At 46.0% G+C, this 18,659-nt stretch overlaps 1 protein-coding gene and 1 long non-coding RNA gene across 3 annotated transcripts in view; one reads left to right on the top strand and one right to left on the bottom strand.

Annotated features, from left to right (window-relative positions):
- LOC135370611 (uncharacterized) overlaps nucleotides 1–18,659 on the top strand; it is a 148,731-nt gene that overhangs the window by 56,530 nt on the left and 73,542 nt on the right. The window lies entirely within an intron of this gene.
- The window catches only part of LOC135370610 (ultraviolet-sensitive opsin-like), a 73,395-nt gene continuing 57,904 nt past the window's right edge, over nucleotides 3,169–18,659 (bottom strand). The window contains exon 2 of the mRNA XM_064604381.1: nucleotides 3,169–3,326. Coding sequence (XP_064460451.1) covers nucleotides 3,311–3,326 — 16 coding nt within the window. The 3' untranslated portion in view covers nucleotides 3,169–3,310. The remainder of the gene's footprint in view (nucleotides 3,327–18,659) is intronic.

Here is an 18,659-nt window from a genome sequence, read left to right as displayed (position 1 = left end):
GAATTTCGAAATTCTTGCGCCTCTAGTAGAGAGATACAGTGACCTGTTACTGTATACACGAACCCAATGTTGACAGACTTCGGAAGTGAGCGTCGTCGGTTACGTTAAAGTGTTGTCGGGAGATAGACTGAGCTTATATAAGTTACGACTCTTTAATTTTAATGACGAATTGCGAAACGCCGGCACTGTTTCGAAATTCCCATTAAGCTGTAATTACACTGTTACACCGGGGATATAACACGACACAGAATTTACCGTACTTTTACCGGATTTATCTATCAAAGAGGCTGCTGTTGACGATATCCTTTATTTGTGAGAAATAGCAGTTAACTGCTGCGCTATTTCAAATAATTTGAAGGCGAACAAATAGTTATTGGTCTCGTTTCTCAATGCAGGTGTAAGCTCCGATGATTGAAGTTTCGGAAATGCGCGTCCATTTTTGTTCTTACTACCAAATTTTTTATGTTCGAAAATTCATGCCATCAATATCATGAATTTGTTCTTGTCTTACGTTCATGTTCATACTCGACGTTCACTGTTATTTATACAGAAATCGTGTCGCCACAGCAAATGATGCCTAATTTTACTAAATCTTAGGTATTCCCGTGGATCATATTTCCCACCGTTGAACAGAAAATTAGTGTTTCTGCAACGGCTACTGTGTCAGGGTGGAAGAATAATGTGATTTGTTGACAGGCATTACGGAGACATCTATCTGCGCGTGCTACGTTCTGTGACCTGCTACTGTCTGTGGTGGTAGTGGTGTGTTTCGAATATGCAAGGAACGTACAGCATTGAAACACGTTCTGGCAGTGTGTAAGTACAGCCCACGATGATCTGTTGTCTGCGTTGTATCGATGGAAGAAGATGATGACGTCATGGACCATTTGATACCATCTTATCTACAGTCAGCGCGGAGCCTATGCATTTTGTTTTTATTGACAGATAACATAGCTGCATAAATGTCACAAAAGGGAACACGCCTACCGTTTTTAGCAACGACCTACTATATTATAGAAACCATGTCATTTGCACCCCTTCCCAGCGCCGCATTTGGAAGCTAGCGGTGGCGCTGCTCATCGGTCCGTTTATTGCTTCCTGTATTGCTATAATACCTTGTACTTCGGCTTACCTTAAGACGTTTGTACAAGCGGTGCATGTTCCACTAGAGGTGCGTTCCTGTTAAAATTATAAATTGATCATCATCATCATCATTTTACGCGTTTTCAACGGGAGCTGTTGCTGTGGTCTGCTACTGTCGTATGTCGGGGTCCTGCGTAGGAGTTGCCGATTGTGGCATGGTCGGTATAATCCAGTATGTCGTGCTTTAACGAATCAGGGGAGCAACGATGTCATTCGGTGTGCTGGTTGACTAGGAGCACTTTATGCGGTGAATTTCTGTTTCCAGCGCGCATATGTTCTACTCATTATAATGCTTCAAATCTATGCATACTTCATTTAGTTTGTATTGCCACAGCCGTCACAATGTATTTTAGTGTTCTTTTAACCACGGGGTATATCCTGCGGCCCGACCACAAGATACTTCGTAGCAGACGACAGTGTCGATGGTGTCGTCTGCTACGTGCGCCATTTCCCATATTCCTGCACTGTACGAATGCTTAAAATGACACGAGGCGGAGCTTTCACCCCGTGAGTATTTTTTTTTTTTTTTGCGTTTTGTTCCACTAGAATATTTCGTGGAGATACCGCTCGTGTGAGTGCACTGACAATGGAATATTGTCGAGCCTGCGCATGATGTATAGCACGGGCAAATTCTTTCACCCGTGTTTGTAAACATGCACTTCGAACTCTACATTCATTTTTGTCCGTTATGATAATTTTAGATTTAGAGTCCACCCCAGTCCTACCGCTGCTATGTATGAAGCCGTAGTATACCCAACAAAATCGGTAAAAAACAAAGGAGAAGAAGAAAAAGTAATATTGCGCATCCTTAGAAAGCTTGGGAAAAGGAGCCGTTACGGGTCAACATCTCGATATTTTTCTTCGTACACTTCAGAATCAGAAAGAGAAGCCATAACCAGGCTTTGCGCTAACCACAGCTCCTGATATATCGGTCCTGATTTGAGGAGAGACGGTGGCGTACGTTTTTTTGTGACAGTCAACGCGTGTCCAAATGTGCACGCAACCGACGGATACCTCCCGTTTTCAACAAATCGGGTAAGATAATGACATTATTCTTAATAACGTTTGTCCTGAGCGTGTCGCTACACTGCACGGCGATGGTGTAAGGCGGAAAATTTTTTTTCTAAGAGTGTACCTGCTTTCTTTCTTTCTTCTTCGTTTTCTTTTTCTTTTTGAAGTAACTATAACGGAAGTCCAGTTGTCGTCGGCGCTGTCCTTATCAATTGATTACTATCTCAGAGTGCACGATACAATTCATACAATTCCACCGTGCATTTGTAAATGTTGTCTCCGAGCGTAATTGGGCAGCATTCGCAATTGGCGAACCATGATCTTTATTACTATTTTTTTGTAACACATTCTCAAAGCAACGCTGCGGTCTTGTGGCCGCATATATTTTCGATGTTGCTGCAGAACAATATAAGCAGGTCGCCAGTTAATGAGACATAAAAAAAAGAAAGAAAAAGAGAACGAAAAGCGTCAGCCATTAGTGTTTGACTACATTTCTGATAAGTACCTGTAACTTTACTCAGATTCATGCCCATACGTCCTTCATATGTTGTGTCACGTGGAAATCTGTGTAATGCTTCGAATATGTAACAGTGGAGGACAGCAACATCATCCTCAGCTTCTTCGAGGACAGGTCGAAGGGAACTTCACGCCCTCAAAACGGAACTTCACCGCACAACACGCTGCTTACCAATTATAAACATTAAATAAACATCATCCCGAATGACAGCGTTCTCTTCCCTCATGTGTCATAAATGAGACGTGTACGCCATTTTGTGACACTGATGCGGTTACGTTAGTTGTCAGAAAAAGGCCTGAAGTATCTCTCCCGTTTTCAAGAAATGAGGACGCTTTCATTCGGGATTTTAATTGGTCAGGACCCTGTTATGCGGTGAAGTCCACGAAGTTTTCCCCACCTCAACACTTAGATAGCTAATTGCGAACATTATTAGTGTAAAATATCTTTTTTATACGGAACACTCGGACGAGTTATATAGTTGGCACACCGTTTTGAAAAAAAAAAAAAAAAAAGTATCACTGGAGGAAGACCTCCTATATTGTATTGTCCCCATAAATAGATAAATACCCCCGTTGAAAGAGACACTGGAGAAGCACTGGACGCCAGTTCCGATCTTTTCCATGCCGTCTGCGGAGTCCGTCACACCGTAAAGGGCCTGAAAAGAGATATGAGCCGAAGATTACAAACTTGTACATGCTCGTATACACTCATAAAACGGAGCTTCACCACATAACACGCTGAAGGACACGCCTTTTTGTGACAACTATTGTAAACGCGTAAGCGTCACAGAAGGGGGTACGCCTTCGTTTTCAACAAATCACGGGAGGCAAGGATGTCATTCGTGATGATGGTTGGCTAGGAGCGTGCTATGCGGTGAAGCTCTGTTTCTAGAGACGCCTTCAGACATATGTCGGCACAGTTCCCTTAGAAGTCGGCCCAGGACGCACATTCCCTCAGGGCGTCAGTCGTGACGTTGCCCTCCTCTGTGAGGCCGACAACGGCGAGCCCTTGCAGCAGCACCACCACCAGCACCACCACCACCATCTACCATCTGTTTCTAGAGCGTGGCTTCCGAAGTGCGCGACAAAAAGAGACCTTCACCGCATAGCACGCTCCTAGCCAACCATCATCTTGAGTTAAGACGTTCTCTCCATTGATTTGATGAAAACGGGGGCGTACGCCGTTTTTGTGGCAATTATGAACTGCGTAACGCCACAAAAATGGCGTGCACTCTAAAAACAGAAACTTCTCCACATAGCACGCTGTGCGCCAACCACTGCCACGAAAGATAGGGTTATCGCTTCTGATTCGAAGAGGAAGAGAGGGGGGCGTACGCCTTTTTGTGTCAATTATCATATATTCGAACTGACACAAAAAAGCCGTTCGCCCCTCTCTCACTCTTTTCGAATCAGAAGCGATAGCCGTATCATTCGCTGAAGCAAGAAACCTTGTTCTATTTCAGCAGAAGGCGGGTCTTGCTCAACGACCCCTCTAACACTTTGCTCCCCCCGACAAACTCACGCACCCCCTAAGCATCTTCACCCTTCATCCTCCATCCATTTTTGTTAACCCGGGGATGTAAACCACATTGTTGGTCGTGTATTGCGTTTGTAGTAGATATAGACAGTCTCTCAAGACAGCCGACGAAATACGCTACGGAAGGAGGGATACGGCTGCTTTCAGGATGGAAGCTTGTTTCATTAAGTTTCGTTTACACTCAATTTCTTCCTCCACTCTTCCGTGCACTTCTGCTCTCTTCTGTGCTCCGTTTGAGTGATTGTGCATCCCTCTTTGGTTGTAAACCACTCATGCGTATAGGCGGAAGTGAATCTTTCAGATGCGCGTGGTCCTATTTTTGGAAATCTGTAATTTATGTGACAAAAAAAAAGAAGAAAAAAAAGGAGGAAGATAAAAGAGAGAAAAGAACTTGTAGTTCAAATACCGGAAGCACACCGCGTGTATCAGGGGCTGAGGACAAACGTGCTCACGCTGGTGTTTGGTGAAGTGGTTGTTCACAGGTTACGGGTCTCCGAGGGTACGCTCTACACTCTTAAAAATGACGATGATGGTGGTGGTGGTGCTGGTGAAAAGGGTTCGCCGTTGTCGTTCTCATATAGGTGGGCAACGTCACGACTGACGCCCTGGGGGAATGTGCGTCCTGGGCCGACTTCTGAGGGAACTGTGCCGACATATATGTCTGTAAGCGTCTGAGGAAAACCAAGGAAAAATCCCAGACAGCACAGCCGGCACCGGTATTCGACTCTTAAACTGAACTTCATCGCATAGCACGCTCCTAGCCAACCATAATCTCGAAGGATATCGTTATCTGTCCCGATTGTAGAAAACGGGAGGCGTACGCCTTTTTGTGACGCTTATGCTGTTCATAATTATCAAAAAAAAAAAAAAAAAAGACGCACGCCTCCCGTTTTCAACAAATCAAGGCAGATAACGATATCATTCGAGATGATGGATAGCTAGGAGCGTGCTCTGCGGTGAAGTTCATTTTTATGAGTGTAAAGACAGAGCTTCACCCCATAACGGGCTGAGAACCAGTCACCAACCCAAATAGCATCGAAAACGGGAGGCGTACGCCTTTTCGTCACCCTTATGCAATTATGTTACACTCTTAGAAATGAGCTTCACCGCATCGCACGCTTTTCACCACAGCCAACCACAGCCAACCACATGTTTTGTTATAGTCGTGTTTTGTTATAGTTGTCATTAGCCAACCACATGACCATAGCCAACCGCAATTTCGAATGATATCGTTATCTTCACTGATTTGTTGAAAACGGGAGATGTACGCCTTTTTTGTGATACTTCTGTAGTTACGTTAATTGTCACAAAAAGGTGTACGCCCCGCACTTTCCACAAATGAGGAGTGATAACAGTATCATTTTCTGTGCAATGGTTGGCCTTCAACATGCTACGCGGTGAAGTTGTGTTTTAAGAGTGTGCAGTCTCATCACAAGAAAATCTACAAACTGGTCTCCCTCCCATTCTTTTCTTCTTATAAATTGATCCATTCCAAGAAAAGCAAAACAGAGAGGTTCTCATCTTTGCTGCACTGTATTTTTTTCCCTCAGTCTACGGTTTGCTGAAGTAAACGCGACAAAGTAATGCGGAGTACTCGTCTCAGAAGAGGGAAAAGAACTCATTTTCGTCCCGGAAGGCAGCCAACGAGCGCAGTGTGGCAACAGTGGAGCTTTCAGCTGGTGGTTTGCTCCGCTTCTTCTCCGTGATTGGTTCGTTTCGTGCAACAAAGCAGAGACCTTCTGCGCAAAACTTATGTAAATAGGGTGAATGTGAGCACAAATGCACTTGTGCTGGGACTGCGTCTCTTTGTGTCTTCTCTTTCTTCCGCATTCGCATTCTCCAAGATTCGCACCACGATCTTAAAACAGGTGGTGGTGGTGATGGTGAAAGGGTTCGTCGTTGTCGGCCTCACAGAGGTGGGCAACGTCACGACTATAACGCCCTGGGGGAATGTGCGTCCTGGGCCGACTTCTAAGGGAACTGTGCCGACATATGTCTGAAAACAGAACTTTGCCGCACAGCACGCTCTTAGTCAACCACCATTCCGGATGATCTCACTCTGTCTCCCGATTTGTTGAAACCAGGAGGACACGCCTATCTTGGACATCCATCACCAAATCAGGAGACAGAATGATATTATTCGGAACGGTGGTTGGCTAGGAGTGTGTTATGTGGTGAAGTTCTGCATTCGTAGAACAGAACTTCATTACGTAGCACGGTGAAGGTCAACTACTGTACATAAATGATACTGTTATCAGTCCTGAGTTGTGGAACTAGACTCTAGCTAAACTAGACTCTAACCGAATATTATACTGTATTGCGTACACTCTTGAAACATGAACTTCACCACAAAACATACTCCTGGCCTGCCCTCATTCCGAGTATGTTCCGGTTTGGGGTGTACCGCCTCGGAAACACCGCACGGAAGCACCGCACGCTTCAAACAGGACTTATTTTCCTCGCCTTTTTTAAATATTTATTTTTTACATCTCATCTAACTGTGAAAGTGTCACAAAATAAGTACGCCTCTCGCTTTCACCAAAACAGAGGAGAGAACCATAGGTGCCGACGGCACGCGGGGACTTGAGGGCCTGAGTACCTCCCGGAACGTTCCCGGAGGAGAGGGGGGGGCATGCCCCCCTCGAGAAGTCTACCCAGCTGGCACTCTAGGGGCCTGGCTTCACCAACGCTGGTTAGCTTTGAGAGAGAGAGAGAGAAATACATGATGACGATGAACTTTGAACCGAGATCAAGGGTCGCTAAAACTTGAAGCTAACACTCAATTCTTTTTTAGCAACGGCGTGTTGAATGTTAAAGTGACAATAACTACCCTTCGTGAAGAAGAGTTAAGGATTAAATTCAAGTTGAGGGCCTGCTGATCTCGGTTCAAATGTTAATTGGGGTTGGTGGTTGGTGAAACCGGACCTTGATCAACGCTTCGAGGGACAGCCTACACTCTTAAAAATGAGCTTCACCGCGTAGCACCCTCCTAGCCAACCATCATGTCGAATGATACCGTTATCTGCCCTGATTTGTTGAAAACGTGAGGCGTACGCCTTTTTTGTGAAAATTATGAACAGCATAAGTGCCACAAAAAGGCGTACGCCTGCCGTTTTCAACAAATCAGGGCAGATAACGGTATCATTCGACATGATGGTTGGCTAGGAGCGTGCTATGCGGTGAAGTTCATTTTTAAGGGTGTAAGGATCACGTGTTTCCTGCGAGTGAACATGAAAATCTTGTAAAACAATTGCCTCACAACGTCACATCACACGGAATCCCCGACACCTTGCTCGACCTTTTTTCTTCCTTTTTTTTTAAATTCCGTGTTAGCGTCGCGAAGCAACTGTGGCTATGAGCGCGGTACAGATTTGGACAGATGCAGAGAGGACAGCAGGAAGGAGTGGGGAACAGCGGGGTTAGTACGCGTCCTGGGACGACTTCAGGGGGAACTACGCCGACATTCGTCTGGAAAGCCTTCGAAAAAAAAAAACAGGGAAAACCTCAGACAGCACAGCCGGTGCCCAGTGGATTCGAACCCACCACCTCCCAGTCTTCAGCACGACCTTGGCCACCCTGGTCCTGCCCGAGCTCTGTGTCCCAGGGGGGACTTTGTGCTCCAGCCCCCTCCGGCATATATTGAAAACTCTCAGCCTATGGAGATAACGATGTCACGCGGAGTGTGTTATGCGACCAAGTCCTGTTTTAAGGGCACGCTGACACGGACTGACACGTACAACAAGCACGGCGACAATGGGGATGAAACGCAAAGCGATGGCCCCGTCGGGTGAGGTCGACGTCTCGGATCCAGTTATCGACGAAGTGGACGCTGATGCCATTCGACGCACCTGCGGAGCATCAACCCAGTTAACGAAGCACGCTCCGTGCAATGCCTGTCAGCTCAAATACCGGAGCACACAAAAAAATAGGATAAAGATATGAGGGAGGCAGCAACCCGAGCCACCCGCACACGCTTGATGCGCTCCAGACACAGTCTCCAGAACCCAAGCGTGCAAAAGGAGAGAGAAAAAAAAAGAAAGTATATTAAGCGAATCGGGCAGGAGTGAGGCGAGAATTGAGGAAGAGAGATGTGGCCCAAATTAGTGCCTGGTCGTCTATCCACGCCTTATAGGCATAGCTGTCAAGGTCTAAGCTTACACGTTATATACACCACGAGTGTAACCCTCTCGCATGTAATCGCAACGAAAGACGCATAAAAACGCCGCGAGCGAGGTGTAGAAAATGGGGAAGGAGGAAAGACAGAAAAAGGGATCCATTGTGGACGTTTCGCTTTTCTTTTCTTTTTCCTTCGTACGAAGCAATTCATCACAGTATGATCGTATACTAGCGTTTGGGAAGGAATTGTCGTGCGAGTCCTCTAATTTCCTTTCGTCGACCGATATTGGGGCGGCGGCGTCGCATTTCGTGCTGGCCAGGAGACGGAGAAAGACAGATCGAGGAAGCCAGCGAAGCGTGCTATATTTATATATACGCGTATATACCCACTTAATGTCGCGCCCGTGCACGTTCTATGGACGTTCCCGTTTCATTTTCTCAATTCACCTAGCGACGATTTGTGACTTTTCCCTCCCGTCGAAAGCGAGGTTAAAGCAAATGGATGCGGAGTAAACTGTCCAATCTCTCTGAACATGAAAGAATTGATGTTCTGGGGCTGGAACAACATGGAAAGGACAAATACATACAAAGTATTTAGTAGATTTATTTAGTATTTAGTACATACATGTGTATTTGTCCTTGGAAACGTGAGGCGTACGCCTTTTTCTGACACTTATGCTGTTCATAATTGTCACGAAAAAGGCGTGCGCCTTCCTTTCGTGCCGTTCCGTGCCGTCCGCGCGTGCAGTTCCAGGTAACGATATCATTCGAGATGGTGGTTGGCCAGGAGCGTGCTATGCAGTGAAGTTAATTTCTGGGAAGTTTTTCCTGGGTTTTCCTCAGACGCTTTCAGACATATGTCGGCACAGTTCCCTTAGAAGTCGGCCCAGGACGCACATTCCCCCAGGGCGTGAGTCGTGACGTTGCCCACATACGTGAGGCCGACAACGGCAAGCCCTATCACCACCACCACCACCACCACCACCTAATTTTTAAGAGTGCAGCGTAGGCGATACATTTTATGTCTTTTTCCCGCTGAACTCATGCAGTTAAGCGCTGAACAGACGCCCATTTTTACGTTGTAAACACGCTGACGCTATGCGACTCCAGTAGAACTTCGGACCGGAAGCTAAACCCACGTGATGTGATAGAAGAAAAAAATGGGGTAATCGACGTGGCATCGCAACCTCGATGTTGGCGTCGATGAAGAAAAAATAATAGGGAGAGACTGAATTCGTCACACGACAAATTCGGGTACTCCCATAAACAGATCCCCCCCCTCTCCCAAATGGAACAAAAATAGAAAAAGAGAAACCCCCTGCATTCGCGATAACTATCGGCCAAAGGCCAAATCACCTGTTATAACGTAGCGCACAATGAACGACACGGTCCAAACATAGACTGACTCAAAACGCAAACACCTCTGAGTAAATGTCGCGAGCGCTGACCAAGGCATGCATCCCTCTCGTCAGGTGGCCAAGGATTCAGCACTTTGCAACGCGCACATTGCAAGTTCCTTTACGCCCATGTCGAGACGAAGTTGCTAATCACCCATACGTGGGCTGCAATGAGTATGGATTTCGGCTTTACAGTTGTAGTGCTCATTACCGGCAGCTTCGCCTGAAAGCAGGCCGACACAAACATATCCCCAATATGGAGAACGATTCCTGGCTTTAATTATCGAAAACACGCCCCCGCGGGTGGCATCCTTTCAGATAATTTTAGATAGGCGATTTTTTTTTTCTGCAACGCAAATGTGAACCAATCCGGCGATCTCCGCGGTAAAGGTCACGGTTAAGGATCTTCTAACGACGAATCGTCATGCGTTTCTGGATGAAGTACCCATAATACAAAATATAAATACGCGCGCCGATGCGCGAAAATGTCTTCAAACCAGGGATGGCCAGTATTTAAATGCGTTGTAATTAAAATACTATTTAAACTATAAACTTTATAGTTTAAATAGTATTTTAATTACAACGTATTTAAATACTGGCCATCCCTGGTTTGAAGACATTTTCGCGCATCGGCGCGCGTATTTATATTTTGTATCTAAATACAGGCTCGAAAAATGTAATTTATAATTATATTTAAATACCAATTTTCGGGTATTTATTCTCGTAAATACTCGATAAATACACCTAAATACAGTATATACACTGACTCATATTTTAAAGTTGGCTCGCATTTGACCTTTCGGGAAGGGCTAGTTTGGGTCGCAGTTATGGCGTGAAAGGAATAGCAAGTCGGTCTATGCCTGACTAATTTTTCCTTGTTTTTCTTCTTGTTTTTTGTTTGCAATAAACATATCCCCTCCCCCCGTGTTTGCGCTAGCACGCTAGCACGCGCATGTGACGAACCATTTTATATGGCAAGTTTTTCACTGTTGTCGCGGTCGCGACAACAGTGAAACACGGTCGCGACTACCCAATTACCTAGTTGTACGAAGCATCTTCTGTACAGTAGAACAGAAGATGCCTAAAAGATGCAGTCTTCGAGAAACTTCTGATACTAAAATCGACATGATAGTCGAACAGATAAATGCTATTGTTTGTTGCTGATTTGTTGTTACGATCATTATTATTTCTGTAATTCCAGATGATTGATTGATTGATCTGTAAAAGAAAAAAAATGAGATGTTAGTCTCGCGCCACCCGGGACTGGCTACTCCTGGACGCGTTATTAAGAAAAGAAAGGGAAACTACACAAATCTATACACTTTGAAACTGAATGGAAACGGACACACACACACATACATTGGATGATGATGGGGTGGGCGATTCACCGCCGCCGCCAACGGACAGATGACAGTTTCCTCATAGTATTTATGGTAGTTGTTACGTTATTTATATACTGTATTTATATTTTGTATTTAAATACTCACGTTGAAGAGTATTTATGAAGAGCATTTAAATACCCCTTTCAACAACGTATTTTGTATTTATATTTGAATACTAAAAAAAATATAATTATGCCCGCTCTTGCATCAAACACTGCTTCAATACCTTCGGTTCCCTTTATGACGAATGAATACGAAATTACTTTTGCACTTTCAGTTTTTTTTTTTACACGCGTTACGACATCACTGGGGTTTTCGGCTTCTGGAAGAGGGCAGCAGCTGCGCTCTAAAAACAATATCGTGTCCTACACTCCAGCTCGGGCACGCTAGCAGACATCCTCTACCCCGCTGGTTCTTCTGCCGAACGTTCCGCTCAAGCAACAAACCTTGTTCTCTTTCTGCAGAAGGCGGGTCTTGCTCAACGACCCCTCTAACACTTTGCTCTCCCCGACGAACTCATGCACCCTCTACGCATCTCCACCCTTCATCCGTCTTTCATTTTTTTTCTTTTTTTTGTTTGTTTGTTTGACTATAGTCGTGACGACGCCCTCTTCTATGTGACCAACAACGGCCACTATCACTATCAGTATCACTATCACGGTGAGCCGATCCTGCCATTACCCCCCCCCCCCCCACCCTCTTTTCAGGAGCGCACTTCCGGCGAACTCTTTACCAGACGCAAAGCGCACCTGCTTTTGCACATCGTTGCCATCAATACGAACCCAACGCTAATTTCCGCCTTCTGGATCGAGTGGACACGTCATCATTTTCCCCTGCTATCCTCCCCCTCCACCACCTATATGAACCACTCCATACCGGACATGCACGTATGCGACGGATTCCCTTACCGCCAGTGTTGTGTTTCTCGCGCCGATGTCTTTTTTTTTTTTTTTTTTTTACAAGATCGTGGCTATATGAATCGCTATTCAAGCGAGATGGCCTCTCCGGTACCTTTTACATTTCCACATATGGAGTGTATTCGAAGAGCTTCCTGTTTTCATAGAAGGAAAGTGAACGCGACGTACTTGGCAATTGAGCCGCCTTTTTCCTCTCTTCCGCGTGGAAAAGGTCGTTGGATCCCTTTTCTCTTTCTGCGCAGGCAGACGATGTGAAAGGAATGCGTTAGTAATATGAAGAGGTGCTTTGGTACCCTCCAGCCCCTTCCATTTAAATTTTAAATAAATTTGCATTCCAATAAATGTCTTTTTCCTGGAGTTCTCTCTCTCTCTTTTTCATACTATAATGTTTTTTTTTTCGTCTTGCGCTTCGTCAAATGTTCACGGCAACCATTACACTCTAGAAAGTGAAATTCGTTCTCTCTCCTCGAATGTAGTAATAATTAATTAATTTAATAATTGGGTGTTTACGTCGCGAGAGTAGCAATAATTGCGGGTCGACTTATACATCGGGTGGGTCTACTGACAGTCGCTTGCTTTGCAGAAAATGGGAAGCGTACATCTTTTCGTGACGCTTTGCGTGCGTCCTGGTGGTTACAGAAAGGCGTGCGTTCGTAAAACATACGGTGGTGGTGGTGGTGGTGGTGCTACACTCCAAAGACGGAACTTCACCACATAGCACGCGGTGCGCCAACCATTGCCACGAATGATAGGGTCATTGCTTCTGATTCGAAGCGAGATGGGGGCGTACGCCTTTTTGTGGCAATTTGGATATATGAAAATTGCCACAAAAAGTCCTACGCCCTACCCCTCTGCTTTCCAATCGCAAGCGATAACCCTATCATTTATCATTCTATGCAATGGTTGGCGCATAGCGTGCTATGCGGTGAAGTTCTGCTTTTAGAGTGTAGTGAAAAGAGCTCGCCGTACAGTCGGCCCCACAGAGGTGGGAAACGTCACGACTAACGCTCTGGATGGAATGTGCGTCCTGGGCCGACTTCTAAGGGAACTGTGCCGACATATGACGAGCGTAACGTGCGTATCGTAAAATAGAGCTTCACCGCTCGACACACTCCCAACCCACCACGATCCCGATTGACGTCTCTCCTGCTTTTGTGCAAAACGGAAGGCGTACGCCTTTGCGTGACACTTACGCAGTTATGCTAATTGTCACAAAGAGGTGTACGGTACCCGCGTTCTTCACAGGTAATAAGCGATGATAAAAGGACCGATGACGCTTTATTTTTTTCAGGAACGAAAAACACACGATGCGAACACATTCTAAAAAAACAGAACTTCACCGCATAGCACGCTCCGTGCCAGCCATTGCAACGAATGATAGGGTTACCGCTTCCGATTCGAAAAGAGAAGCCGGCGTACGGAAGCGATAGCTCTATCCCTCGTATGGTAATGGTTGGCGCACGGGGCCGAATCGGAAGCGATAAACGTGTCATTCCTGGTAATGGTTCCCGCACAGCGTGCTATGCAGTGAAGGTCTGTTTTTTGAGTGCAGGGCTGGTATACGCTCTCAGAACAGAACTTCACCGCATAGCACGTTGTGTGCCAACCATCGCCAGGAATGATACGGTTATCGCTTCTGATTTGAATCGGGAGATGGGGGGGGGGGGGGGGGGGCTTACGCATTTTTGTAGCAATTATCATACAATATCCACATAGCGACAAAAAGGCGTAGGCCCCCTCGTTCTTCGAACCAGAAGCGGTAACCCTACACTCTAATACCAGAACTTCACCGCATAACACGCTGTGCGCTAACCATTGCCGAATGATAGTGTTTATGTGTGATTGTGATGATTGGTAGTGATGATTACGAATGATAGGGCTATCGTTGGTGATTGGAAGACAGAGGGGGGCGTACGCCCCCTCTATCTCCGACTCAGTAGCGATAACCTTATCGTTCGTGACAATGGTTGGCGCTCAGCGTGCTATGCGGTGAAGTTCTGTTTTTAGTGTGTGTAATTCGTGGCAATGGTTGACGGACAACGTGCTATGCGGTGAAGTTCTGTTCTGAAAGTGCAGAGCTAGCCCTGCACTCTTAAAACAGCACCTCGCACACAGCACGCTGAAGGCCCCAACCATTCCGCAGAATGATACCGTTATCACTCCTGATTTGTGGAAAGCGCTGGGCGTACGCCTCTTTGTGACAAATATTCGTAACTGCATAAGTGTCACAAAAAGGCGAACGCCTCTTGTTTTCAACAAATCAGGACAGAGATCGATGTCATTCGGGATAATGGTTCGCCAGGGGCGTGCTATACGGTGAAGTTCTGCTTGTTCTCTTTCTGCAGGAGGCGAGTCTTGCCCAACGGCCCTTCTATCCCTTTGCACTCCTGGACGGACTCTCGCACCCTCTACGCGTCTCCACGATTTATCCAGCACACTTTTTTTTTTTTGGGGGGGGGGGGGGAGGGGCATAGTCGTGACGATGCTCACTTCTGTGTTGCCCTGCGAACGGCGAACCGATTCTGTAATTACCTCCCCCCCCCACTCTTAAAAATGAACTTCACCGCATAGCACACTCCTAGCCAACCATCATCACGAATGATATCGCTATCTGCCCTGATTTGTTGAAAACGGGAGGCGTACGCCATTTTTGTGACACTTATGCAGTTCATAATTGTCACAAAAAAGGCGTACGCCTCCCGTTTTCAACAAATCAGGACAGATGACGATATCATTCGTGATGATGGTTGGCTAGGAGTGTGCTATGCGGTGAAGTTCATTTCTAAGAGTGCACCTCTTTAAGAGCAACAACAGCAACAATAGATGATGGCGATGAGATGGGGTGTTTCGCCGCGTGGTGCTTTAAGAGCGTGCTCTATACAGCCCCCTTAAAGCAACAGTAAATAGTTTAACAGTATCTGCCAGGTGGAGTGCAAAAGTATCCGCAAAGTTCTGAACATAATTACAACACCTAAACAACTATATACCCGGAAAAAAAAAAGAAAGAAAAAAAACCCGTATGCCCCGCGCTTCCCACAAATCCTAAATGATAACGGTATCCTTCCGCGCAATGCCGTCCCACTGGAAAGGTTTTTTTCTTTCTTTAAGGTGGACTCGTGCGATCTAGTTAACGTTTACTTCCGCAGAGGGTTGGATCCACCGTCCCAAAATTGTTTTCTTCGCTTTGCTTTTCTCGCGCGTTCTATGGAAGTAATAGAGTCGGCGCCAGCGTGCAGAACATGCTAGCAAACCGCAAAGACATTATTTTCATTCGAAGGGATCTGAATAACTCCAGTAAGCTCGTCGAATTTGTTGACTGCAATCAATTCCCAGACTACAACTCTAGGGAATGACATCATTTTGGCCCAAATATCACGGGCGGGCGGAATAAAGAAGCGATTGATTGATTTTAAAAGAAAAAAATGGAGATGGTAGTCTCGAGCTACTCGGGACTGGCTACTCCAGGACGCGTTATTAATAAAGGAAAGGGAAAGGGAAGATTTTGAGAAGTGATTTTGTTACATCTCCCATAGATTCCCATGTATCGAAAATTTGATAAACTTTAATTATCCAAAAATCAGTGGATCGCGTCGGGCCTTCAAAAACGTGTCATTCCCTAGATAAACTAGAGATAAACACGCCTGTACTTGTTTCGTGTAGAAATTTAGCGAGGTTTACGGGAACCCTACGAACAAAAATTCCCCATAGACTTTCTTAAGAAGTGAGTCCGCCTTTATAAACTGGAAACCTCAGTTCTTACTCCACGGAGTTCTTAAACAAAGGCGCGTTACGCGAAATCCCTATCCCCTTATACCGCCGCTTCGCCTTTGCCAACCGCAGACGTATGCGCACCAAACAGACGCACACAGCGGGGTTCTTTATGCAACGCACTCTGCTTACGCGCTTAACTGGCTTGTTCACGGCAGAAGCGGCTTTTCCCCAGGGCACTAACAAACTGCGAGCCAGCGCAAAATGCCCGGAGGATTAGCGAGGCCGATTACCTGTGCCCCCCTCGCGTACTAATGGAATTGTAAAAGAGCCGCTGTTGCTTGTAGTTGCTAATTTAGCTTCTCGCATCCGGCTTGCACCTTGTGCCGTTGAAGGCCGCTTCCGCGCCTAATAACTGATTCAGGACAGTCTAACAAACGCTGCCCTTTTAGCCTCAAATTTCTACTTTCTGAGAACAACACACGGAAGCTCTCTATGCCGGCATGGATGTTAAGTCGTCTGGTTTAATGTTTTATCGTGATGTTACCGTAACGGCGAAATTGCAAGTTACACTCTTGGACGCGTCACACGTTGAAGGTCAACCACTGCGCGGAATGATACCGTTTTACCACTCCTGGTTTGTGGAAAAGCGTTGGGCGTTCGTCTTTTTGTGACCATTAACGTAACTATATAAGCGTCGTGTTTTAACGAATCAGGGCAGAACGATGTCATTCGGGATGGTGGTTGGCCAAGAGTTTCATTTTCAAGAAATCGGGCGAGAGACCATGCACTGTCATTTAGAATGGGCGTTACAACAACAACAACAAGTCATGACGATGAGATGGGGTGTTAGGAAGCGTGCTATGTGGTGAAATTCTTTAACAGGTTGTTTTCCTTTTGTTTGTTTTGTTTTCCTTTTTCCTTTTCTTTCTTTGCTGGGAATAGCAAGCCGCCGTAGTGCAGGCTAACCTTTCCCTCCTTTTATTTTATCAAAACATATCCCCCCCATCCCCATTTTTTCCCCTTTATCACATCACCATCACCAACAGTACACATTGTGTGGCAAACGTGAACAAACTTCGTTCGCATCTGCGAACACAATTTCACAAATTTTTACAATTTGTTTTACAATTTTACGTGCCCACAAAAACATTTACGTAGGACGTATTTTTTTTTCTCTCTCTCTCATCTTTTTTTTTTTTGACATAGAACTGCATCTTTCTTCGTACTTGGTATGAGGAAGGTAACTTGGGAATTGAGCGTCACATAAAAATGCAACCCGGCGGCCGGCAGGAAAATACAATTTGGTATAGGGGGCCTGAATTTGGATATGGGTCTTACTGTTTCAAAGACGCCGAAGAAGCGCCACGCAAAGTACTATCGCGACCGACAAGATGCATTTAGGGATCAAGCCGAGGCCTCTTGAATTCAAAAGAGACCAGTAAAAGACACCGGCGACGCGAAACTGAGTACACCACTCGGCGCCAGGCCACGCGTCAGAAGTCGTGCGCCTCTTGCATCGTAATGAGGCTCCTACACATGACGTCACACGCACCCTTTGGCAGAAGGCCTGCTCATTGCCTCCTCTCTCTCCTTCGTCAGAATTCGAAGAGAAGAGTCAGAGTTCGTCTGCTACCGCGATTCACCGTTCTGCGAATTCCAGAACTCGCAAATGATTGCAGCTCACCTGGAACCTGCAGTCCTAAATATTTAATGCAAGACGCTCTCCAGAAAAAGCGATTTTTGAGAAAGACTTTTTTCGCGCTTCATTTCCAAGTTTTCCTATTTAGTACGCGGGGACGTTCAATCACAATTCGCAGACGACAGTGGTTCTTCTTCATGGCCACGACCGCTGAAAGCACGTTCGTGATTGGCTACGGCCGTTGAGAACACGATCCTCATTGGCTGACTCTTAATTGTTACGTCATGGCGACGAGTGTGCAGGCTTTCTCTCTCTATAGGTGGTGTTGCTTGGACCCACTGAAGAAGAAACTCCGCGTGTCGACTATCAGCAGATAGATAGATTGATTGATTGATTGATTTTAAAAGAAAAAAATGGAGATGGTAGTCTCGAGCCACTCGGGACTGGCTACTCCAGGACGCGTTATTAATCAGCAGATAGATCCAAAGTGCAAAGGATATATTCCCAAACCAAACGACCACTTCCACCCTCTTTCCTCCTGCGATCTACAATAGACCATTTTAGAAATGCAAGCGCCACCTGTGGTACGCAAGGGCTCATGGGAACTTAGAGCGCCTTCAAGCATTACGATACGGCCAGAGGCGGAGGCAGAAGAAGAACAACAACATTCTCGGTGTGCGCAGCCACAGCGTCAGTCGATATAAACCATATCCGAAGAGACGACGGAGCAGTGTCTCTCAAAGTTCCCATGCTGCCTTGCGCCACGCGCTTGATGGCGCGCGCGTCTTTTTAAAATCGTCTATTCTAATCGTCAAGCTACCTAATCCAGCTACTCCCCCCCCCCACCTCCCCCAAGCCGACATTAGAGCGAAGAAGAGGAGCGTAATCCTCAACTAAAAGAAATGGAGCAGCAGACGCCATATTCGTGCGTCACCAAGCTCCAGAACGCAGCTATACTTCTACTCTCTACTCTTTGACACACGTGACATGGGAAAACACGAGGATGCGTCTTAGGTGTCTTACCGCGGACCGAATAAGGCAGCAGCGTGTGTTTTTATCTGTTTTATCTCTCTATCTTTTATCTCTCGTAACTGCACGCATACCGCAACAAATCACGGCATGTCCACCTCACGATGTATTAGATTATAACGACCATGTCATAGGCACCTCTTGCTATACTCGTCGGCAGGGTTATTGCTTCCTGCATTTCTGCAATACTTTGTACTGTTGGAGACACGGTTGTCTGAAATCTCCAGCCCGTTGCCGAGCAGTCCCCTATCGGCGATGTCG

This window comes from Ornithodoros turicata, chromosome 10 (assembly GCF_037126465.1).
Source record: "Ornithodoros turicata isolate Travis chromosome 10, ASM3712646v1, whole genome shotgun sequence".
NCBI lineage: Eukaryota > Metazoa > Arthropoda > Arachnida > Ixodida > Argasidae > Ornithodoros > Ornithodoros turicata.
Note: the sequence above shows the minus strand (reverse complement) of the source record. Positions and strands in the feature narration are given on the sequence as shown.